Here is a 25368-nt window from a genome sequence, read left to right on the forward strand (position 1 = left end):
TATCCCGAAAATCCTGATGCATAGGAAAAGAGCGGGAAAGAGTACGGATCCCTCTACGCAGAGGGTCCCCGACATGCGGGGTCTCCGGTGGCGCTTCCTCAAAACGCAGCACCGAGGAGACCTGCTGAATCAGGTCTGGTAGCTCATCCCTCTGAAAAAAGATGCACCACGGAAGCCTCTTCGCTAGAAGGCGGGAAACCCGACACTCCGCTGCCAGCAACCGTCCCCTCAAGAGGAACCTGGAAGTCCTCAAAAGGGTCCAGGTCCTCACCCAGGTCAACACGCTCCTCTGACCACCAATCCGCAACCCAAGCCACTTGCGGGTGCTTGGACAACTGAGGAGGAAGAAGGGAAGGACACCAAAGGAGAAGAGGGAGGCAAAACCACAGGGGGTGCAGAGGGAACCCCCCCCCCCCCGGGTGCATATGGGATCCCCAGCCACATGAAAATAGGCTCTGCACAAAGAAAAATTTAATTCAGGGGAAAACTCCCCAGGGGGTCCCATGGGACTCCCTGCCATAGCAGTAGACCCAGCTGAAACCTGCCCCTGTTTTCCAATACAGGGGGAAGGTCACCTGAGGTTGTAGACAAAATGGAGAGGCCTGTCTGTTAAAATGGCGAAGTTCCCGCCAAAAATAATCCCTTCAGGGCCTGTAGCAGCTGGAAAGCCTGAACTGTTCCCGCTAAAGCAGGCAAGCCGGCATCAGCTGTTAACAAAAATCAGCTTAGAGGGAATCCCTCTGGGGTGGTAAGGGAAGATCGGGCTTCCCCACTTCTCCCTGCCGACTCGTGAGGCACTAAGTCCGGGGAGCTCTGGACGCCTGCAGCCCCTGCCGACGGAGCTCCACGACCGCACTGGCCCAAACAGCTATTTTCAGGCCCACCACGAGTGCCTCACGTCTGGACCAAATTGTGCACCACTTCCTCTTAGAAGTGCTCAATTGGTCCATATGTGGCCTAGCTATAATAAAAGTGCCGGTTAGTCAAAAAATACAGTAATTTACAGCATAGTTAAAGGGAAAGCAACCCTTCAGACCGGCACTACCTCAAGATTTTTTTTTGTTTTACAGAAGACTCCATAGGCTCTCAAAGCAGTATGCCTTGCTTGAATTAAGGGGCAAGGCTTACTGCTGAAGCTCATCTAAAAAAATGGGGGGAGGCAGAGGAAATGGGGGGAGGGACCCAGCATGAGCCCCACCGGGTTTGACACCCCCAAGGTCGGACGGACCCCCAAACAAGACCCACCCAAGCTCAATCCGGCACAAAAACGGGGACTAGGCTCCCTAAACAAATTCCAACAGCCCTACCAAGGGAGATGGGTACAGATCATTCACACCTGCTGGAGACTGAAAGAAGACTGATAGGAATAGGGGAAGGTATCTCTTATGTACTATTCCAGTTTTATTTCAGTCTCCACCTGTTGGTTATGATGAGATATATACCCACTTGTAAGATCAACCTCTATCGGTCTGGAGAGTGCTAAAGAAAATAGATTTGTCATAAAAAGATGGAGGGTGGGGTTGAGGGCCAAATTATCCTGTATGGCTTGGACAAGTCACTTAACCATCCAGTGCCTTAAGTAGAGAATGACAAGGGGACAAATGTCCCTGTCCCTGTCATGAAGTTCTGCCTTAACCGCATAAGCCTTGAATACTTATGATTTTAAAGTGTTTGAGGCTTATGTAGATGAGGATGGAGCTTGCTGGAATGGGGCAGGGACAGGAAAAGAATGTGCATGAACGGGAGAAAATTTGTCCTGTCATGCTCTAGCCTCAGGTACAAATTCAGACGGCCAGGTTGGAAAACTACCTACTGTATCTGAAGTACATTGCTTCAATAACTTTGTGGTTGGCAGGTAGTATAAAAAACATTAAATTTACCATGGATTCACTAACCCATGGTTAGTGAATCCCATGGTAATATAACATCCATTATCACTGGTTTGGACATTTTTTTAGGGCTACGGTTTAAAGTTTGCAAAACATGCTTATTTGCCTCGTGAGAGCCTTAGCTAAAATATCGGTGCTCAGGGCTAAAATTAGATGCAGGAAAGAGGCTACAGCAAAAGACAATAGGTCAGGAAATGGCCCAATCTCAAAACCCCATGGCAAAATTTGAAAATAAAATGCAAAAAGTTTCAAGAGGGTTTTTTTCCCCAAATCTTTATTCATTTTAACATATACACATCAAGTGTACATTAAAATATGAACACAACATAAGAGGGTTTTAATGATTTTTTAAAAAATGACTATTTTACAAATAGGAAGGTGATATCTGCGCTGATCAATGAGCAGATGCTACTGAGAAATCCATCTTCCATGCTTCTGCACTTGCTGGGCAAGGGTTCAGCTCATTTTTGCCATTAACTCCTGCAGTTCTGATTGGATTTTGAAGCGTACCTGGAAATCTGTCTCTGTATGCTAGTAAAAGAAAGACAGGAAGAAGAATGTGTCAGATCCAGGTCACATACTTTTACAGAAAGAGCAAAGCCTGCATGGAAAGTCTTCTGATAGATTGGAACTATGTGCAAACAAAGAGTTCTCTGGAACATAGGACAAAAATAAAACTGGCGATCAAGAAAGGGCTGCAGTAAGAAAAGGAGAAATTAGGTCCTTACTTGATCATTTTCTTTCTTTCAGTCCCTCCAGACTGGCACAGAACCGGATGGTTTACGCTCCTCTGCCAGCAGGTGGAGACTGAGACACTGACTTTTGGCATCAGTAAAAGTGGGCTGTGCTGTTCCTCTTACAATCAGTCTTTTCTCAGTCTCCAGCAGGTGGAGTGGTCTGTTAGTGCAGTCTGTGCTGAGGTTTGTTAAGGCCTGTTGGATCTGGTTAGTGAATCTTGTCCCTTTGTCTGTCTGGACTGAGCTTGGGGGGCCCTCTCGAGGGCCCTACCGACCTCGAGGGTGTTACACTCGGAAGGGTCAAGTCCCTCCCCCCAATTTCCCCTACCTCCCCAGGTTTTTCTGAATCTAGAGGAGCCTCAGCTGTACGCCTTGCCACCGATACTGGCCCTGACTACAGTTTAGAGTGCTTGTGGGGTCTGCTTTCTCTTGATACAGCTAGTTGGCTGTGAGAAGAAATAAAAAGAGACATCCATTTCTGTGCCGGTCTGGAGGGACGATAAAAAAGAGGAAGAATTAATAATCTTACCTACTGTCCTTTACTAAACAACTCTTGTACAAGCGCATTAGAATTAAATCTATGATTCATTTGAGGAAGTTCAGGGTATCATTCCTGCAGCTTCTCATTGCTGATGATTTTTTTTTAAATGGAAGAGCAGGCTGGGATTTTGTCTCCTGAACCCTTCTTTTCTCTTTCTAAAAACCTAATGCCCTGCTTAGCACAGCTGCAGCCTAAAGTGTACAGAATTTTCCCTGAAAATCAAATGTCAATTTGCTTAGTAGCAGGCAGGGCTGTAGGTAGAGTCAGAGTCGGAAGCAATTTTTTGGCTGTGGAGTCAGTCGGTGAAAATGTGTCGACTCTTAATAGAGTTAAATTGTATGCAAATATTATAATGCTTACATTTCTTATTTCACAGATAATAATTTAATTAACCAATTTATTTCAGGATTTGTTTTACTTTTAGAATATATTTTGATATCAAGTTCTTGGATGATTACAAAATGTAATATATTTTATGATATTTATATTAGTGAAAGTGGCACCTACAGAATGACATGGGGCCAAAGTTTGTCCCCATCCCCGCAAACTCTCATATATATATAAAGGAGTCAAGAGTCAAAGTGGAGATACCATAAATGATGGAGTTGGAAGGTTTTGTGTACTGATTCCACAGGGGTGTTCTGCTCCAGCCCCTCCCTGAAAGACAGCCTGCAGAGAAGGGGAGCTGAACAGAGTCCAGTTCTCTATTCCCTAATCCAGCCCCTCTTGTCTTCTTACTCCTGTCTCTGCTGCAGTGTTTCACTTCTTTTTTTCTACTAATTTGTAGTTTGTGGTCGTCTCTAACAGGGTTAATGTAGAATTCCATGTGGTAGAGCTGCACATAGCTTCTATTGCAAAATTCAAACTGTGCTATATAGTAAATCAACAATTCTCAATCCCGTGTTGGGAGGAACCCCAACCAGTCATGCGATCAGTTTGCATACACTTCCTTCTTGGTATGCAAATCTGTGTCATGCATATTCATTGTGGATATCCTGAAAACCTGACTGGCCAGGGTTCCCTCAGCACAAGTTTGGTTACCCATGCAGTAAGCTAAATCAGATGCTAATTTCAAGAGTGTAGAATAGAGAATGAATAGGTGGCTGTTACCCGCAGCTAGTCGTGGGTAACCCACCGAAACGGTGAGGAGGGAAAAAGTACTCACTGCGGGTACGGATACAAGGCCATCCACCGCCCCGTGGAGCAGTAAATGGCCTTGTCCCTGCAGTTAAGGGAAGAAACGCACGCGGTCATCAATCGCGCGCAGCCCCCTCCCTCCTTCCTACCTACCCGAATCTATCTCCCTCCCTTCCCCTTACCTTCGCAGCGCGTTTTGAGTAACTTCTTCATAAAGCCATCGGAGCCTGCAAGCAGTAGTGTGCGTGTGTGGGCAGAAGCTTCTCCTCTGATGCAACTTCTGGTTGTGTCAGAAGAGAAGCTTCCGCCCACACACGCACGCTACTGTTTGCAGGCTCCGAAAGCTTTGAAGAAGTTACTCAAAACACGCCACGAAGGTAAAAGGGAGGGAGGGAGATAGATAGATTTGGGTAGGTAGGAAGGAGGGAGGGGGCCGCGCGAGAGGTACTGAAGGGTGGTGAGATGGTGAAAGGGAAGACTGGTGGAGGAAAGGAACAGATGCTGAAGGGGAGTGGAGAGGAACAGACGCTGAAAGGACATGGGGAAGATAGAGTGGGGAGAAGACGCTGAAGGAAAATGGGGATGACAGAGTGGGGAGAAGATGCTGAAGGGAATGGGGAAGAGAGAGTGGGGAGAAGATGCTGGAAAGGGAAGAAGACAGAGATGCCAGACTATGGGGGAGTAGAGGGAAGAAGATGGGTGCCAGACCAATTGGGGGGGGAGTGGAGGGAGAGGCACAGTAACAGAGCAAATGGAAGATGCAGAGAGAAGACAATTAGTGGATGGAAGGAATTGAATGAGAAGATGAAGGAAACAGAAACCAGACAAAAAAGGTAGAAAAAAAAATTATATTTATTTATTTTCTTTTTTTTTTGCTTTAGGATAAAGTAGTATATTAGTTGTGTTGATAAAAATTTATAAACAAAGCCCTGCCATGAACATCTCTTTCTCTAGTTCAGCAGCCAGAACTTTGATTTATAAGAAAGAAATAAGCTAAATATTGCAGTACTGAGGCTTGTATGGATGCTGCGGGGTCGGGGCAGGGACAATGGTCGCTTGGACGGGGCGGGGACAGTGGATGCAGGGATGGGGCGGGGAGAGGGATGGTAGTCGCAGGGACAAATTTTTTCCCCATGTCATTCTCTAGTGTAAAACTTGCACATTAAATCGGTGAAGCCTACCAGCTACATCCACACAAAGTTTCTGTGGTGAGGGCAGCTTCATTATGCCAAAACAAAAAGACATAAGTGCCAGCATACATCTGCACTGTTCTGCACATAAATATTAGCCTCACAAATCAGCCTCATTAGTTCATATTCATACAACCAATCTTTACTATTCGGTTTTGGCAATAAGACTGGCCAAAAGTGCTGAGGCAGTTTTGGTCAGCCTCTAGTCTGAATACTCCACAACAGGTACATTTCTGCAGTACTGTTAGCCAGTACCAAAGGGGATTTCTCTACAGTCTATGTCCTGCAAATGGAAAGAAGATTAGCCAAGTCCAGCATGGGGGAACTGAGGTTGATGCTAGACAAAAATTGACAACTCCAGTGTGTTATGTCATTTTATTTTCATATACCGTGAGTAGAAGTGCTGTGCAGCTAAGGGGAGAGGAAGATGATATCTTGACTGGTAAGTTGAATGCTGTCAGCAATACTTGAGTGTCTTGGTTATAACCATGTATAATCCCAATCATATTAGGCTGCCTCTATGGTGGTGACTTCACAGCCAGCATTTAAACATGGGAGAAGAGTGCCTGCACAGAATGATCACCTTGTTGGGAAGGCTGGATGGCTTTCTGCTGTTAATTACTGTTTATTTGAAATCACTTTCAAGTTTCAAATTTATCTGATATCATTAAAGTCTCCAGGTGGTTTTTTAAAATAACATTAACACTAATTACAAGCTTGGAAGGGGACGTACACAGATGGATTAAACACTGGTTGGCAGACAGAAAGCAACGGGTTGGGGTGAAGGGCCAATACTCGGACTGGCAGAAGGTCACGAGCGGTGTTCCCCAGGGGTCGGTGCTCGGACCGCTGCTGTTCAATGTATTCATAAGCGACCTAGAAGCGGGAATGAAGTGTGAAGTTATAAAATTTGCGGATGACACCAAACTCTGCAGCAGGGTTAGAACCACGGAAGAATGTGAAGACCTACAAAGGGACCTAAACAAGCTGGAAGAGTGGGCAAGCAAATGGCAAATGCACTTTAATATAGAGAAATGCAAGGTCATGCATTTAGGGAAAAAACCTCCGATGTTCAGCTACAAAATTGGGGGATCAGTGCTAGGGGATAGACTTGGGTGTGCTGGTAGATACTACAATGAAACCAACGGCACAATGTGCAGCAGCCTCCAAGAAAGCAAACAGAATGTTGGGTATTATTAAGAAGGGCATTACAACCAGGACGAAGGAAGTCATCATGCCGCTGTGTCATGCGATGGTGCGCCCGCATCTGGAGTACTGTGTCCAGTATTGGTCACCGTACTCAAGAAGGACATGGCGATACTTGAAAGGGTCCAGAGAAGAGCGACGAAAATGATAAAAGGTATGGAAAACCTTTCATACGCAGACAGGTTGGGAAGGCTGGGGCTCTTCTCCCTTGAAAAGAGGAGACTCAGAGGAGACATGATAGAGACTTTCAAGATCATGAAGGGCATAGAGAGGGTGGAAAGGGACAGATTCTTCAGATTATTGGGAACCACAAGCACAAGGGGGCACTCAGAGAAGCTGAAAGGGGACAATTTTAGAACCAATGCTAGGAAGTTCTTTTTTACACAGAGAGTGGTGGACTTACTTTCAAATGACTTTTAAACCTAATTTTCCATAGAAAGTATTTCCCCCTTTTCTAATCTAATCCTTAGGTTTGTATACCGCATCATCTCCACATTCGTAGAGCTCGACGCGGTTTACAGTAGGAGAAATAGGAAGGAACTACAACAGAGGGTTAGAGGTAGAAGTGTGAAGAAAATTTAGAGGACTTGGGATGCCAAGATATAAGAGTTTCCTTGATTCCTAAGTTGGAGGGAGACTTACATTTTTTGAGAAAAGCCAGGTTTTCAGATGTTTGCGGAAAACTTGGAGAGAGCTCAAGTTCCGAAGAGGGGAGGTAAGGTTGTTCCAGAGCTCAGTGATTTTGAAGTGGAGGGAGGTCCCTAGCTTTCCTGTGTGGGAAATGCCTTTTAGCGAGGGAAAGGATAGTTTTAATTTGTGGAAGGATCTGGTGGTATTAGGGTTTGAGGAATTCCAAGAAAGAGGGATAAAGGGAGGGAGGATACCATATAGGATTTTGAAAGTTAAACAGGCGCATTTATAGTGGACCCTGGCGATTATCAGAAGCCAGTGGAGCTTGGCCAGGAGCGGGGAGACATGGTCAAATTTACTTTTAACGAAGATAATAATAATAATAACTTTATTTTTGTATACCGCCATACCCAGGGAGTTCTAGGCGGTTCACATCAATTAAACAAAACTTGATAAGAAATTACAATAAACTATATTTACAGGTAATGAAGATATTGGAACAAAAATTAACAAGAGATTACAACTGATCATAATTAGCCGTGGCATTCTGAATCCGTTGGAGTCTGTGGAGGTTTTTCTTAGTTAGGCTTAAGTAGATAGAGTTGCAATAGTCCAATCTGGAGAGGATGATGGATTGGACAAGGAGGGTAAAATGTTTTTGATGGAAGCAGGATCTAACTTTCCTCAGCAACTTGCCTTTTCTCTCATATTCCTCCCAAGAGAGACATAAAGCACTTCAACTCCAGAGAATGAGCAGCTCCTTCACCGAGATACTTACTCTGCTGCTCTTTAAAGAGTCACTAGAGAGCAGCATGTAATAATTCTTCCTCATTTTGGGGGGCATTATACAACTTACATGGTATATGGTCTTGGTGTAAATATATGTACGTACCTCTTTGACAGAAAGGTGAACTCCTTCAGGCTGATTCATGTGCAGAACTTCTAAGAGGACAGGTGCCAATGTTGAACTCAAACCACTGATCTAAAAATTAAAAAAATACAAAAAAATAAACAGCAAAGATCAAACAATTTATTTCCCACTAAAACGCAGGGACCAGCTAGATCCCCCTCCAAGAATTTTAGATGTCACGCGCCCTCTTATTCCTGAGATGTAATCCATTTCAGAGTCACTGCTTCTAGGGTACATTCTATCATTAGCTCACATCTGGCTTTACACCTCAGGAAGACTCACAACTCTGAAAACAGCACTGTGAGGAGCAGACACTTCTTAAGGAACATCTCCTCTTGTCAGTAATGTATTGTATTAAATTCTTGCTTTTTTCTTTTATAAAGGGTTTCCTACTTGCTTGGTTCCATATTCTTCAGCTAGGATGTTACGCTCTCACACAATTTAGCGGCTTCCCTGTTAGCTAGAGAAGACTGGATAGTACTCGCGAGGGAGCATTTTTCTTTTTAGCCCTATAACTGTGGAATTCATTACTGCTACACCTACGAACCAAAACTACCCTCAAGAAATTCCAAAAAGAAGACTGAAAACCTGTTTTTCTCTGTTCTTTGCTAAGAATTTAGAGGAGATTGGGTGGTAGAGAGATAGTCAGGTGCAGACTACAACCTGGGGCTTCCTTTTATTATTGTAAGCCACTTTGATTGCTAGATGGGGGCAGTATAGCAAATTTATCAATACCTAAGTTTTCCACTCTGTTTATGACAAAAATCAGTTTAAAAAAATGGGAGCCAGAGTGACATATAGCACTAAAAATGTTCATATAGCCATTCCCGCCCTACTCTCAGTTTACCTGGGCTGTAAGTAAGCCAGAGAACAGAAGCTTTAGAAGCTTACATATGAGCCAAGATTGCCTAGTTACTGTTACTTGCTCAGGTTTTTTTTTTCATCCTAATCTATTAACCCAAATTGTGGAACAAAATTACCACTGCCAGCTTTGCAAGTGAAGCTTAAGTATGTATAGAAAAAACTTTGCTATTTCTGCAGTAGGTTTGAGGGGATTCTGTAAGGTGAAATGTGATATAGTGGGCTTTTGTATTAGAGGGGGAAGGTAGATTTAATAGTGAAACGTTAATTATGATTTTATTTTACTGCAAGCAAATAAACTGAACAAACCAAATCTCCATCAGGCTGTAATCATGTCCACCCCCTTGCAGGGGTTCAGCTTGTCTGCCCAATATAATTCTACAATGTCAAATCATAGGGTACCTGAACAATACGCTCGTGGGTCGTCAGCACTGCATCCACATACATCTTGGTGCTTTTATCCTGCATAAACATCACTTCATGGGTCTTAGTGGGCATGGCGTAGCTGCATAAATAACAAACAGTTTTAATTAGCCACACAAACAATACAAAACACACTAAAAGGCTCCCACTGGCGGTACAGAATGGAAATTATAAAAATTTTATAAAAATATGGGAGCCATTAACATCTTTTTGTCATGATTTAATGCCATTTTTCTATTAATTATACACCACTTAGTGTTGGGAGGGGGAGGGTTTCTATTGGAGGGTTTATGATCTTACAATTAATAATGGGCTTAGAGGGAGGGTGGGGGGAGGGTTGCTTGTATGTTTATAAAGTATACTGATAAGATGTTCAAGTGGTCTATTTAATATTGTTCATATGAATTTTGTACACTTGATGAAAGTTTAAAAATGAATAAAGAATTAAAAAAATAAAAAAAGTCTCCCACTCTATGGAAGCAGGACTCAGACACATCAGGTCTTGAAGGACAAGACCTTGCAGGCTCAGACCCACAGAAGGGGAATTTCCTTTCCTCAACTTGATAGAGAACTTGAACTATGGAGGAGTAGCTAATGGTTACAGCAGTTGGCCAAGTTCCAGGGGACCCAGTTGAAATGTCTATCAAATTTTCTACACCATTTGGCTTCTACAGGTCACAGCAGTGATGTAAAATATGAAAATGAATAAAGAATATTAAAAAATAAAATAAAATTACATAAAAACAAAATATAACAATAAAAATAGGAGAGACCTGCACATTCAAATGGAAGATAAAATAGACATGGTAAAACAGGAGGACAAGACATTTCTTGTTTTTTAATATTTCTTTATTCATTTTTAAAATATGAAAACAAGTGTACAATAAATCAAGTCATAATATACATTCTTCACTTGACACTCTACAGTCATCTTATACTATAAATTACCTCCCATCCCTCCCTTTCCAATATATTTGTAATTACCTATCACATTTTCATAAAACCCACCCACCCACCCTCCCACCATATACATAATGAATGGGGATAAATACAATTATTTATTATAGTAATCTATTAATGGTCCCCACACATCTTTAAATTTCTTAAAATAACCTTTTCTAACCGCCAATGTTCTTTCCATTTCATACACATGACACACCGAACTCCACCAGAAACAGTAATTCAACCCCCTGTAGTCTTTCCAATTGTATGTTATTTGTTGGATGGCAACTCCTGTTAAAATCATTAACAGTTTGTTATTATTCGATGAAATTTGACTTTTGGCCCTCATAGACATCCCAAACAAAACTGTGTCATATGACAGGGCCACATGATTCTCTAATATACAATTTATTTGACCCCAGATCAATTTCCAAAAATTATTAATAAGAGGACAATAAAATAATAAATGATCTAGAGTTCCAGCCTCAAGATGACAATGCCAACATCTATTAGACTTAGAGCAATCCAATTTTTGTAAACGAACAGGGGTCATTTTTTTTTTTTTTTATAATCTTTATTCATTTTCAAACTTTCATCAAGTGTCCAAATATCAAAATAAATAACTTTGAAAAACAACACTTGAAAATCTTCCTACAGTATCGTAAAGTGTATATATAAACCCTCATCCCTCCCATCATCCCCATTATTATTAAAATAAACAATACAATATGAGTTAAAATAAACAATACAATATGAGCCACTCCCCCTCCCTATAGTATATGGTGTATATTTCAATAGAAAAATGGCGTTTAATCATTACAAAAGGATATGGGAGCCATTGACATCCTTTTGTAATGACAAGACATTTTTTTAGAAATATTAATAAGAGGATGTGCAAAAGTGACTTTGTGAGACTCAAAATTGAAGAGGAGAAATATGTAGAAGCTGATAAAGATTAGGCTGAATCGCTTGACAAATATTTCTGTTCTGTGTTCACGGCTGAAGTATGAAGTACCAGGAGCTGGACTGCAGAAGACAAACGTGAATAGGGATAGAGGAGTGGTAGACCCTTATCGATTTTCAGAGCTAAAATAAAGGTAGGATGGTGTACATCCTAGGGTGCTGAAGGAACATAGGGAAGTTTTGGTAGCTCCGCTGACTGACCTTTTCAATTAGTCTCGAGTCGGGAATGGTACTGGAGCACTGGAAAAGGGCGAATGTGGTCCTTCTCCACAAAAGTGGAAGGAAGGAAGAAGTAGGGAATTACAGGCTGCTAAGTCCGAATTCTGTGGTAAGCAAATTAATGGAAATGCTTTTAAAACAGAGAATGGTGACGCTTCTAGAATCTGGTGGATTACAGGACCGGAGGCAACATCGATTCACTAGATTGCCTGCACGGGTAGAGGCCATCTTGGAGAAGGGCAACCCAAAATCACCGGCGGCCATCTTGTCGAGGCAGGAGGAGTCCGGCGGCCATCTTAAGGAAGGGCAACTGCCGGGAGACTGAAGGCTTGTTACGTTGGGAGGCAGAGGGAGGAAGCCGGAGAAACAGAAGGGAGGAGGACTAGGAGCAGGCAAACAGACCGGGGTCGCGGCGAGAGCTAGCTCCGCCCACCCCCACCGCATCACAGGTCGCATCGGCCCGGGCTCCCCTTTAAGAGGAAGGGAGCCAACGGCGCCCAGCCATTCGGTGCACGGCGAAGGCGAGCGGCAAAGGCGCTTGCCTTAGCGAGAGCGCCTTTGCGAAGGAGCCTTGAGAAGGGAACCAGGCAGCCCAGCAGCAAACCTAATTTTCAAACTTTTTAAAAAATCTAACTTAAAAAAAACAAAAAAAACTTTTCTCCTCTTCTCATTCTTCATTCTTCTCTCATACTCTCATACTATCTCTCCTACTCTTACATTTACTCTCTCTCATTTACTCTCTCCCTTTTGTTATGGCAGTGCGGACGAGGAGTGTGAAAACTACAAACAAGGTTGGCATCCCCTGCACTGAAGTGATCCGGGAGATGAACTCGGCCTACACACAGACGGAGGAGAACACAGCCCCGGGAAAGGACGTCTCCGCGCAGACCGAGACCATCCCACAGCAGTACATCACGGCCTCTACACAGACAGAGGAGGTCGGTCAGCGGGATGAAGACATCATGCAGGAACTAAGAAGCCTTAGGGAGGAGGTGAAACGTCTGAGAGGCATTAGAGAGGATGAGGCCTAAATCGATGGGATAGTGCAGGAACTATCCCAAATCACAGAACGGGCCCGTGACGGATCACCCATGATGACTCCAGGGCCGCCGACAAAGAAACCAACTGTTGCAGTTCAGGAGATGGATGGAGACACTGACTCCTGGCAATTAGTGACCTCCTCCACAGATAAACGTAGGAGACCCCCCCCCCCCCATTTACAATCTCCTCACCTTCTCACTCTTTCTCTCACCAGGGCAGCTCCACATCGACTCCACAGCTGAGCCTGAAGAACAGATTCCAGGTCTTGCAGGAAGAGACTACCGACGTGGACCAGGACCAACACACTTCTCCATCTCCGGGGACGATGGATCGACACCCCCAAAAGAAGCGTAGAGTAATAGCCATTGGGGACTCCATATTGAGGGGCACCGAGGGACCGATATGCAGATCGGATATGCAGTCGAGGGAAGTCTGCTGTCTGCCCGGAGCCAGAATAAGAGACGTGACCACCTGTCTCGATAGACTTCTCAGGCCCCAAGACCACTTCCCCATGCTGCTCATCCACGTCGGAACGAATGACACTGCCAAGAACACCCTGGAGGACATAGCGAGAGACTTCGGAGCCCTGGGAAAGAGGCTGAAGCAGATAGGAGCACAGGTAGTATTCTCTTCCATTCTTCCTGTTAGGGGCAGAGGAAGGGACAGGGACGAACGCATCCTGAAGACGAATGAGTGGCTACAACGATGGTGCCAGGAGATGAACTTCGGATTCCTGAATCACGGAGAGACACTACAGGGACTACAGGGACCAGATGGACTCCACCTGACCAACAGAGGTAAGAATGTCTTCGGACACAGACTAGCCCGCCTACTTCGAAGGGCTTTAAACTAGGTAAGTCGGGGGTGGGTACCCACTTTTACACCAGAGCAGTAAGTAAGAATCCTGATGTAGCGAACCGACATTACGCTTCTAGGTCTGAGGTAAGTACCCTTACTGCAAACGAATCGCTAGGAGACAATTTGACTCAAATGGGTGGCTCATAACAGGAGCTCAGCAAACAGACAGAGTGGAGAGTTATGTATGTCAACGCACACAGCCTAGGGAATAAATTTCTAGAACTAGAAACAGAAATAGTTAATGCAGACATAGACATAGTAGCAATATCCGAAACATGGTTCACAGAATCTCATGGGTGGGATATAACCATACCGGAATACAACCTGATTAGACAAGATAGAGAGGGTAAGTTAGGTGGTGGGGTAGCACTTTATATCAAAGAGAACATTAAGACAACCAGGATCACAGATGTCAAGTATACTGGGGAATCCATCTGGGTGAACTTGGCCAGAGGTGGAGAAAAATGCCTGTACCTTGGTGTGGTATACAGACCTCCGAGACAATCGGAGGAAAAGGACGCAGAATTAATTGAAGACATTGAGAATATCACCTTACGGGGGGAGGCTGTTCTATTAGGAGACTTCAACATGCCTGATGTAGACTGGAACACACTATCAGCGACAACTTGTGATAGCAGGAGGATATTAACGTCCATGAAGGGAGTACGGCTCAAACAAATGGTAGCAGAACCCACTAGGGCCCAGGCCATCCTGGACCTGGTACTTACGAATGGGGAAAGCGTCTCGGACGTCTCGGTGAGAGAGACGCTAGACACCAGTGACCATAACATGGTATGGTTTAACCTTAAGAAAGGCTTCCCTAGATCACAAACAAAAACAAGGGTACTCAATTTCAGAGGCACTGACTTCGCACGCATGGGAGATTTCGTCTCCCAGATGCTACAGGTTCAAGAAGTAACTGATAATGTGGAAGCTATGTGGACAACCTTGAAATCGATCCTTCATGAGGCAACTATCCGCTACATAAAATCGGTATCCAAACAACAAAGAAAAAGGAAACCACAATGGTTCACAGATGAGGTATCATACCTCGTCAAGGAGAAGAAAAGAGCATTTCTCTCATACAAACGCACCGGGGAAAAAGAAGCAAACATTGAATACAGGACAAAGTCTGCAGCGGTCAAAACAGCAGTCAGGGAAGCCAAACTTCGTATGGAAGAAACTCTAGCGAAGAACATCAAGAAAGGGGACAAATCCTTCTTCAGATACATTAGCGACAGGAAAAAGAACACAAACGGGATAGTACGCCTTAGAACGCCAGACGGGAATTATGTGGAAACTGACTCCGATAAAGCCAAACTACTGAATGATTACTTCTGTTCAGTCTTTACCTGCGAGGCACTAGAGCATGGGCCTCGGCTGGATGCAAAGCAAAGAATGGATGACCCATTTCAGAAGTTTGAGTTCACACCAGCTGATGTTTACAGAGAACTGTCAAGACTCAAGGTGAACAAAGCCATGGGACGGACAATCTGCACCCAAGAGTGCTCAGAGAGCTATGCGATGTTTTGGCGGAACCGTTAGCCATGCTCTTCAATCTCTCCCTAAGTACGGGGAGAGTCCCCCTGGACTGGAAAACTGCCAATGTTGTTCCTCTGCACAAAAAGGGTTGCAGAGCGGAGGCTGCGAATTACAGACTAGTAAGTCTCACATCAATAGTGTGTAAACTCATGGAAACTCTACTTAAAGGGAAATTAGACACGATATTGGATGAGGGGAATCTGAGGGATCCCTGTCAACATGGATTCACTAGGGGCAGGTCATGTCAATCCAATCTTATCAGCTTCTTTGACTGGGTGACAGGAAAGCTAGACTCGGGAGAGTCTCTGGACATAGTGTACTTGGATTTCAGTAAAGCGTTTGACAGTGTCCCACACCGTAGACTATTAAACAAGATGAAATCGATGGGGTTAGGTGAGAAACTAACGGCATGGGTCAATGATTGGCTGAGTGGAAGACTTCAGAGGGTGGTGGTCAATGGCACCCTCTCTAAGACATCGGAGGTGACTAGCGGAGTGCCGCAGGGCTCAGTCCTGGGACCATCCCTTTTTAACATATTCATAAGGGACTTGACCCGAGGGCTTCAGGGTAAAGTAGCGCTGTTTGCCGATGATGCCAAACTGTGTAATATAGTAGGTGAAAGCGATCTCACGGATGGTATGGCGCAGGATCTGATCAAGTTGGAAAACTGGTCTTCAACATGGCAGCTGGGCTTCAACGCAAAAAAGTGTAAGGTGATGCATCTCGGTAGCAGAAATCCATGCAGAACATACACCTTGAATGGAGAAACACTAGCTACGACCTCAGAAGAACGGGACTTGGGAGTAATCATCAGTGCAGACATGAAGGCTGCCAAACAAGTAGAGAAGGCCTCATCCAAGGCAAGGCGGATGTTGGGATGTATCAATAGAAGCTTCGTCAGCCGTAAACCTGAAGTCATAATGCCACTGTACAGAACGATGGTGAGACCTCATCTGGAGTACTGTGTGCAATTCTGGAGGCCACATTACTGTAAAGATGTACTTCGAGCTGAGTCAGTCCAGCGAATGGCCACTAGGATGGTCTCCGGACTCAAGGGTCTCTCATACGAGGAAAGACTGGGCAAGTTGCAGCTCTACTCTCTAGAGGAGCGCAGGGAGAGGGGTGACATGATTGAGACATTTAAGTACGTCACAGGTCGTGTCGAGGTGGAAAACGACATATTCTTTCCTAAGGGACCTTCAGTCACAAGGGGGCACCCGCTCAAACTCAGAGGAGGGAGATTTGGTGGTGACACCAGGAAGTATTTCTTTACAGAAAGGGTGGTGGATCAGTGGAACAAACATCCGGAGCAGGTGATCAGAGCCACCAGCGTGCTCGACTTTAAGAATAAATGGGACATCCACGTGGGATCCCTGCGAGGGTCGAGTTAAGGAGCTGGGTCATTAGCACTCAGACTTAATGGGGTGGGTCAGTAGAGTGGGCAGACTTGGTGGGCTGTAGCCCTTTTCTGCCATCATCTTTCTATGTTTCTTCTATGTTTCTATGTTCTAGAGGTAGATCTTGTCAGACAAATCTGATCAATTTCTTTGACTGGGTGATCAGAGAATTGGATAGAGAGAGTGTGCTAGACATGGTGTATTTAGATTTTAGCAAAGACTTTGCCAGTGTTCCACACAGGTGTCAAATAAATTGAGTGCCCTCGGGATGGGCCCCAAAGTGACAGACTGGGTTAGGAACTGGTTGAGTGAAAAGTGACAGAGGGTAATTGTCAATGGAGAGTGCTCTAAGAAAAGGTTTGGTTCTTGGGCCTCTTCTTTTTAACATTTTTGTAAGCGATATTGCTGAAGGGATGACTGGTAAGATTTGCCTCTTTGCAGATGATACCAAAATCTGAAATAGAGTAGACACACATGATGGTATAGAAAACATGAGGAAGGATCTAATGAAGCTTGAAGAATGGTCCAGAATTTAGCAGCTAAGATTTAATGCTAAGAAACCTAAAGGTCATGCATTTGGGCTACAAAACCCAAGGGAATGGTACAGTTTAGAGTTAGAAGAATTTTTGTGCATGAAAAAGGAGCGGGACTTGGGTGCGATAGTTTGTAATGATATTAAGGTAGCCAAACAGGTAGAAAAGGTAATGGGGAAAGCTAGAAGGATGCTAAGGTGCATAGGAAGAGGAATGACTAGTAGAAAAAAATGAGATAGTGATGCTCGTGGTGAGACCTCACTTAGAATATTGTGTACAATTCTGGAGGCCACAGTGACGTAGTTTTCTTTAAATGGCTTCGAGCTGGCGTTTTTTAAACATTAAGCAGCGCAAAATATAAATTATACAAAATGGAACGTACAATAGCAACGCAAAAAAAAAACTTTTATTGATTATAACAGGAGTTGCCATGCAACATATTACTACAAATTGGAAAGATCACACAAGACTTAATTTTAATTTCTGGTGGAATTCACTCTGTCACATATATAGAATGGAACGTTCAATAGCAATACAAAATGGAAATTATAAAAGGTTTAATGAAATATGGGGGCCATTGACATTGTTTTGTAATGAATAAACACCATTTTCTTAACATTATTTATGATTGGAAGGGAAAGGGGAGGGTTTATATAAATGAAAAAAAAAATAAAAATAAAAATGTAAAAAAGAAATATGACAAAGATTGATTCAATTAAATAATTGTATGGAAAGGGAGGGGGGAAGAAGGGTTTAGATATATATACCTTTGTTATGATCTTGATAGATTTATCAAGTGATGTTAGTAAATCTATGTATTACTTATATTGTGCACTTGCTGAAAGTTTAAAAATGAATAAAGAATTATTAAAAAAAAAAAAAAAGGATATTTTGGTAAATTTTAGAAGATCTGGGGACCATTAAGAGATTTTTGTAATGGGGCGTGGCTTGGAGCGCGCACGATATGGCAGCTTAACCGCAGAGCTCCTGAGTCCCAGGCAACAACTGAATAAAATAAAACTATTTATTTACTTGTCCGACTTAAAAATAATAAAAATCAACGGCGGAAATGGCAGCGATAAGGCAAGGAAAAAATGAAAAACCTTGTACTTCGGGAGTGTCGGCAAAAAGGTCAAAGGTAACCCCTGTATCGCCGTCCAGCGTACCAATCCCGCTGGAAGCAGATGAAATTAATGAAAAAGCTGACATCATGGCGGAATTATTTAAAATCAAAATAATGCTGACTGATAATGCCAACAAATTATCAGAAGTGAAGGAAGAGTTGATTAACCTGAAACAAGAAATCCAAACTGACAGACAAAGAATGTCTGTGATGGAGGAAAGAATCTGTCAGTTGGAAACTTTCACACAAAAGTATGAAGAGGAAAAGAAAAATGTAACAGCCTTAAAAAATCAACTAATTGATATGGAGAATCGAGGAAAAAGAAAGAATATTAGAATCCTTGGCTTAGCTGAAAATATTGAAGGAGAAAACCCTATACAGTTCTTGGAAAATCTTTTGCCTAAACTGCTGCAGCTGAATTCTAAATGGCCGTTGGAGATAGAACGTGCCCACAGAATCCCCACAAGAAAACAAACAAACCAGACAGCTCCTAGACCTCTGATCTTCAAAGTATTAAGATACCAACAAGCATTTGAGATCTTAAAAGTGGCAAAAGCAAATAAAAACCTAAACTATAAAGGATCTAAACTGATTTTTGTTCCTGACTTTGCTAAAGATACTGCAAATATAAGGAAACAATTCCTTACATTCAGACAACAATTAAAAGAAAAGGGCTACATGTATGGTCTTTACTATCCATCTACAATGAGAATTTCTACAGGAAATAAATCTATGTATTTTCAAGATCCTGCTAAACTGAAAGAATTTTTGACACAAGAAGAACCAATGTCTACATAATAAAGCAGAATAAAGCAAATTTATCTAATGAAAATAGATGGAAATAAAGAAAGAAAAAAGAAGAGGAACTAATGTCTACATATAATCAGAATAAAATGGAAGTTTCATCTGAAGAAAGGATATAGAAAATGCAAGATAAAATAAGAATGACAATTTTTGATTCAAATTTTATTACAATATATTGAATTTTATGACTTAAAATAATAATTTGATTTTATTCCATCCATTTAAAAAAAAAAAAAAAAAAAATATTTTATAATTTTTGATTCAATTATTATTAATATATTGGATGTTATGATAAATTTACATTATAATTGAATTGAATACTATTATAGAATTATTGCATATATATTTAATACTGCTATTATTAACTGGAAAAAAAAAAATTATTTTAGATTTGATTAAATGAGTGTGGAAATTATTATAACATAGATATTTAATTCCTATACATATTAGGTTATTATAAATGATGATGTTTAAAAATGTTATTATTACAATATGATATATGGAATTAGAATTATATTTTACATATATTAAATTTATTGTAGGGAGAATATATTATTTTTATCTAAGACTTGAAAATATTAAGATGATTTATCCAATTATAATTTATATGAATTACTACATCTATATTTAATTCTGCTAATATTAATGGAAAATTTTTTTTGGATTCGGTTAAATGAATGGAAAATTATTATAACATAGGTATTAATTATAAAATCTTTTTGATATAAATATTTATCTATACATATTACGATACTATAAATGATGATTTTCAAATATATAAAATGATTTACTAAAATATTTATTATTATATATATTATATATATAGGAATAGATATATCTAATTTGAATATATGAAATTAGAACTATATATGAAATATATTTAATTTATTGAAGGGGTAATATATTATTTATATCTAAGACTTGAAAAGATTAATATGATTTATCAAATTAAATTTGATATGAACTATAATATACAAGGGGATTTAATGAAGGTTTAAATGAATAATAAGGTGGATAAAGAAATATGAAATGTATTGAATTAGAGAATATTTTTATGAATGATTAGTTGCCTGGGGGAGGGGATTTAGGTTTTGCATGACCAATGTGTGTTCCAAGACAAACATTGATAGTGGGAGGGTCGGGAGGGAAAATAGAGGGTGGGAATGGGAATCAATATATATTAATTGTGCTGAGATCTAATCATGTATATTATCATAGAATATTGGTTAAAATTTAATGATAAATAAGATGGATATAAAAATTTATTCTATGAATGTCAATGGTTTAAATCATCCTATTAAGAAAAAGAAAATATTATCGTTCCTTAAAAATCAAAATGCGGATATCTACTTCATACAAGAGACCCATCTTTCTGAAACTGAATCTAAAAAATTATCTGGGGGTTGGATTTCTAAATGTTTATTTGCACCGGCTTTAAAGAAAAAAGCTGGAGTGGCTATTCTGATAAACAAAAAATGCAATGCGAATTTCAAATTAATAAATTATGACCCCTTAGGTAGATGGGTGCATGTCGAAATGGATCTGGGAAATACAACCATGAATTTATTCAATTTATATGCTCCTAATACAAATCAAATGGAGTTTTTCAAACAAATTCAACAATTACTTTTACCACTGGCTACATCTAATTTAATAGTAGCAGGAGATTTCAATGCTGTAATGGATCCAATTTTGGATAAAAAACCAAGTAGAATTATGAAATCATTAGGCTTAGATAATTTGATTCAATCTTGTGATTTAGTAGATATATGGCGTATTCTTCATTTTAATGATCAGGAATTTTCTTTTTGTTCTCAGGTCCACAAATCCTTTTCACGAATTGATTATATATTTGTTTCTAATAACCTAGCGCAGCGTGTGATAAAAGCAGTTATAGATCCTATTATAATTTCGGATCATGCTGGTGTGTGGATTAATCTTCAAAATTATGATATTGAACATTTAAATTCAATTTGGAGATTTAATAATACTTTTTTAGCGGATTCAAATTTTCTCGAAGAATTTAAATTAAAAATACAAGAATTTTTTCAAATTAATGATTCAGATAATATTAATGCTGAGATTTTATGGGACGCTTTTAAAGCAACAATGAGAGGGAATATTATTTCATACTCAGCATATATTAATAAACAATATAAAAAACAATTTCTTGAATTAGGAAAACAAATTAAATTATTAGAAAATAAATTAATTGAAAAATGGGAAAATAAAACATTACAAGATTTATTAAAATTAAAAGTTAAATATAATGAGATTTCTTCTCAATTTGTGAGAAAAGATTTATTTAATAGACAAGTTCAATTTTACGGAAATTCAAATAAAGCTGGAAAATTATTGGCAAATTTCCTTAAAGCAAAAAAAAGAAAATCCAAGATTATTGCAATTAAAGATATACAAGGTAATACACACACTAACAATAAAGACATTTTAAGACAATTTCTTGATTTTTATAAAGATTTATATTCTTCTGAATCTTATGAAAATAAAGAACAAGATGGACAAAAATTTTTAAATTCATTTATTGGATCAAATGTTCCAGATCATATAAAAAGAAGTTTAGAAGAACCTATATCTTTAAAAGAAATAGAATCAGCATTGAAGTCTCTTAGAGTTGGATCCGCTCCGGGTGGTGATGGTTATACGGTTGAATTTTATAATTCATTTCAAAACATTATTTTACCATATCTATTAAAATTGTATCAATATCAAATGAATAATGGAAATATATCAGGTACTATGGCTGATTCATTAATTATTGTCTTACCAAAACCAAACAAAGATCCTACCTTGGTTTCAAATTACAGTCCTATTTCCTTATTAAATGTAGATGGTAAATTAATTTCTAAAGTACTAGCAATAAGATTGGCAAAAGCTCTTCCTTTCATTATTGATGTACATCAAACAGGATTTATTGCTAAAAGACACTCATCACATAACACCAGATTAGCATTTCACTCTTTAAATTTAGCAAAAAATATGAATGATCCAACTTTTATGCTATCTTTGGATGCAGAAAAAGCATTTGATAGAGTAGAATGGAAATTTATGTATCAATCTCTAGAATGGTTTGGAATAGGACCCGGTTTTATTAAAATGATTCAGACATTGTATAGCTCTCCTGGTGCAAGATTATATATAAACTAGTGTTTAAGCCCGTTACATTAACGGGTGCTAGAATATATGGCTGTCTGTCTTTCTTTCTTTATGTCTCTCTCCCTGCTCCTGTTTCTTTCTTCCTTTCTTTCTGTCTTTCTCCCTCCTGCAATTCTTTTCTCTCTCTCCCTGGCACCCTTTGCCTGTCTGTCTTTATTTCTGTGTCTCTCTGGTCCCCTGTCTGTCTTTATTTCTGTCTGTCTCTCTCCCTAGCCTCCTTTGTCTGTCTGTATTTCTTTCTGTGTCTCCCCCCCCCCCACTTTCCTTTGCAGAAGCAGCAGTGCTATTTCCCTTCCCCTCCAGATCCCTGTGAAGTAGTAGCAGCATTTCCCCCCACCCACCCCCCATTCCCTTCTCTCCCCCCCCCACTTTCCTTTGCAGAAGCAGCAGTGCTATTTCCCTTCCCCTCCAGATCCCTGTGAAGTAGTAGCAGCATTTCCCCCCACCCACCCCATTACCTTCTCTCCCCCCCCCACTTTCCTTTGCAGAAGCAGCAGCGGTATTTCTCTTTCCCTCCAGGTCCTTGCTGAAGCAGTAGCAGCATTTTCCCCCACCCCCATTCCCTTCTCTCCCCCCCCACTTTATTTTGCAGAAGCAGCTGTGATATTTCCCTTCCCCTCCAGATCCCTGTGAAGTAGTAGCAGCATTTTCCCCCACCCACCCCCCATTCACTTCTCTCCCCTACCACCACTTTCCTTTGCAGAAGCAGCAGCGGTTTTCCCTTCCCCTCCAGGTCCCTGCTGAGTAGTAGAAACATTTTCCCCCACCCCCCATTCCCTTCTTACCTTGAGCTGCCCTGCTCCGTTCGGCCCCTCCCCCTTCCCTTCCCGTGTGCTGGCCTGCTGCGGCTGAAGGTTTTTTTCGGCGACTCCTCCTGTTAAAACTCCCCCCCCTCCTCCTCCCGCAACCGCTCCTGTTCAAAGCGGCCTGCTGAGGTTCGCGGCCACTGTAACGAACCTCGCAGGATGCTCTCCAACTCGGTAGCATGTTCCCTCTGACGCGATTGCGTCAGAGGGAACGTGCTACCATGTGGAGAGCGGCCTGCGAGGTTCGTTACAGCGGCCGCGAACCTCAGCAGGCCGCTTTGAACAGGATCGGTAGCGGCTGTTGCAGGAGGATTGGGGGGGGGGGAATTCGTGAGCGGCGGCAGGACCATGAGGCAGGATTGAGTTTTTCGGCTTCCCCTATCTGGGGAAACCGCCGTGCCGAGCTGCGCGTGGGGCCGTAGTAAGCGCGGGGCATGCTGCAGTCTTGGCGGCCACGGACATACGGATCATGGAAGCACGCTGATAAGACTGCGCATGCGCCGCCTACGGTTTTATTATATAGATAACAATTTATCAGATAAATTTAATTTGCAAAGGGGAGTTAGACAAGGATGTCCTTTTTCTGCGTCTCAATGGCCACGATTTTGGTCCTGGAGATTAAGATCTACAAAGTCAGCATCTATGAGTCAAACATGGATGTTTTTATTACATAGAGTGTTATGGACCCCTACGCGCTTGCAAAAGATAGATAATACTAGATCCAATAGATGCTGGCATTGTAAAATAGAAATAGGGACGTTAGATCATCTAATTTTTTTTTGTCCCTGTGTAAATGCCTTTTGGAATATGATTTGGCCCCAAATTAACAAATTACTAGAAAATCATGTAGGACTCTCATATGACACTGTATTATTTGGAACTGCAATGAGAACTCAGAGTCCGATCTCAGTAAACAATAATAAACTATTATTAATATTGACAGGAATCGCCATGCAACAAATCACTCAGAATTGGAAAGACTATACCAAATTAAATTATACGTTCTGGTGGAACTCTGTCTGTCATATCTACAAAATGGAAAAAGTAATAGCATTACAACATGGGAACTTTCATAATTTTAATAAAATTTGGCAACCATTGACTAATTATTCTAATGATTAGATTTCTCAGCACAATTATAATACTTATATAGAAAAGGGATGGGATATGTATAATTTTTAGAATCATTAATTGAAAAAAGGGGAGGGATGTATAACTTTTGATTATATATAATATATACTGTTTATAAATTAAGTTGTATTAATGATAGATACAATGATATATAGTAATTAATTATATCACTTGAATTTCAAACATTGTAAAAATTGAAAAATTCAATAAATAAAATTTAAAAAAAAAAAAAAAAAGAGATTTTTGTAATGAATGATTAATTTTTCCCAAGATAAGATATTTGATTAGAAGGGAAATGGGTGGGTTTTATTTTTGTTATTTCATAATATATGATTATATCAATAGTTTTAATGTAATGGTACTTGTATGTAATATTGTGATGGGAGGGGAGGATTTTCTATTTAATAAGAATAATTTAAATATTAGGTTTATTACATAATATTTAAAATATTATAGAATATTAATTTGTAATGAATTGTTATACTTAATGTATTATATGAGAGTTAATCAAGTGTGTATTTTTAAGTTCATATGAATCTGCTACACTTGTTGTAACATGCAAAAATGAATAAAGAATTTAAAACATTAAGCAGCGCTTTTGAGTGTCTTGGAAGAAATGAGAGGTTTTCTCTTATCTGGTATCCAACAGCTTTAGCGTCACTGCTTTTGTAGACTATAATGTTTGAGAACTATGTTACCACTAACACTTTTAGGTAGTTTAAAGTTTACTAGTATTATTGTTTTGTGGTTTCAGAAATCTCCTCCTTTCATGCCGATTGATAACCTTTTTGAACACTGAAACCATCAAATAGATAAGTGCTTTTTTTTCACTTTCAAAATTCATTTAAAGAAACTAAGGGCTCCTTTGCAAAGCCGCGCTAGCGGGTTTAACGCGCACGACTTTTAATCACGCGCTAACCCCTGCGCTGGCCGAAAAACTACCGTCTGCTCAAGAGGAGGCGGTAGCGGCTAGTGCGGCCGGTGGTTTAGCACGCGCTATTACACGTGCGGCTTTGTAAAAGGAGCCCTAAGACTTTCACATCACTTTTTTAAATTGAATGTTTGCACAATAACTAAAAAATATGGAGGTGAGGTGAGGTGGTTGGGGGTTTCACCTCCTTTAGCCCCTCCAGGTCTCTGAGCACAATCCTACCATTTATAAAGTTTATTGATTTTGGGAAAACTATACATTTGATGATTATGGGAAGTTCTTTTTGATGTTATATAGTAATTTTTTGCTTCCTTTATTGGTACCTTGTGTGGTATTTTTCACAGTTTTTTTTATTTTTGATTGTTTATGTTATGTGCAGC

At 40.7% G+C, this 25368-nt stretch overlaps 1 protein-coding gene across 4 annotated transcripts in view; it reads right to left on the reverse strand.

Moving 5' to 3' along the window:
- Positions 1-2146: 2146 nt before the first annotated feature.
- The window catches only part of MRPL48 (mitochondrial ribosomal protein L48), a 42562-nt gene continuing 19340 nt past the window's right edge, over positions 2147-25368 (reverse strand). For all 4 annotated transcript variants that reach the window (XM_033947512.1, XM_033947513.1, XM_033947514.1 and 1 more), the window contains 3 exons: positions 9504-9606; positions 8223-8312; positions 2147-2420 (listed from right to left, as the gene is read on the reverse strand). In XM_033947512.1, the coding sequence (XP_033803403.1) occupies positions 2346-2420; positions 8223-8312; positions 9504-9606 (268 nt within the window). In that variant the 3' untranslated portion in view covers positions 2147-2345. The remainder of the gene's footprint in view (positions 2421-8222; positions 8313-9503; positions 9607-25368) is intronic.

The sequence above is a fragment of the Geotrypetes seraphini genome, chromosome 6 (genome assembly GCF_902459505.1).
Source record: "Geotrypetes seraphini chromosome 6, aGeoSer1.1, whole genome shotgun sequence".
Lineage (NCBI taxonomy): Eukaryota > Metazoa > Chordata > Amphibia > Gymnophiona > Dermophiidae > Geotrypetes > Geotrypetes seraphini.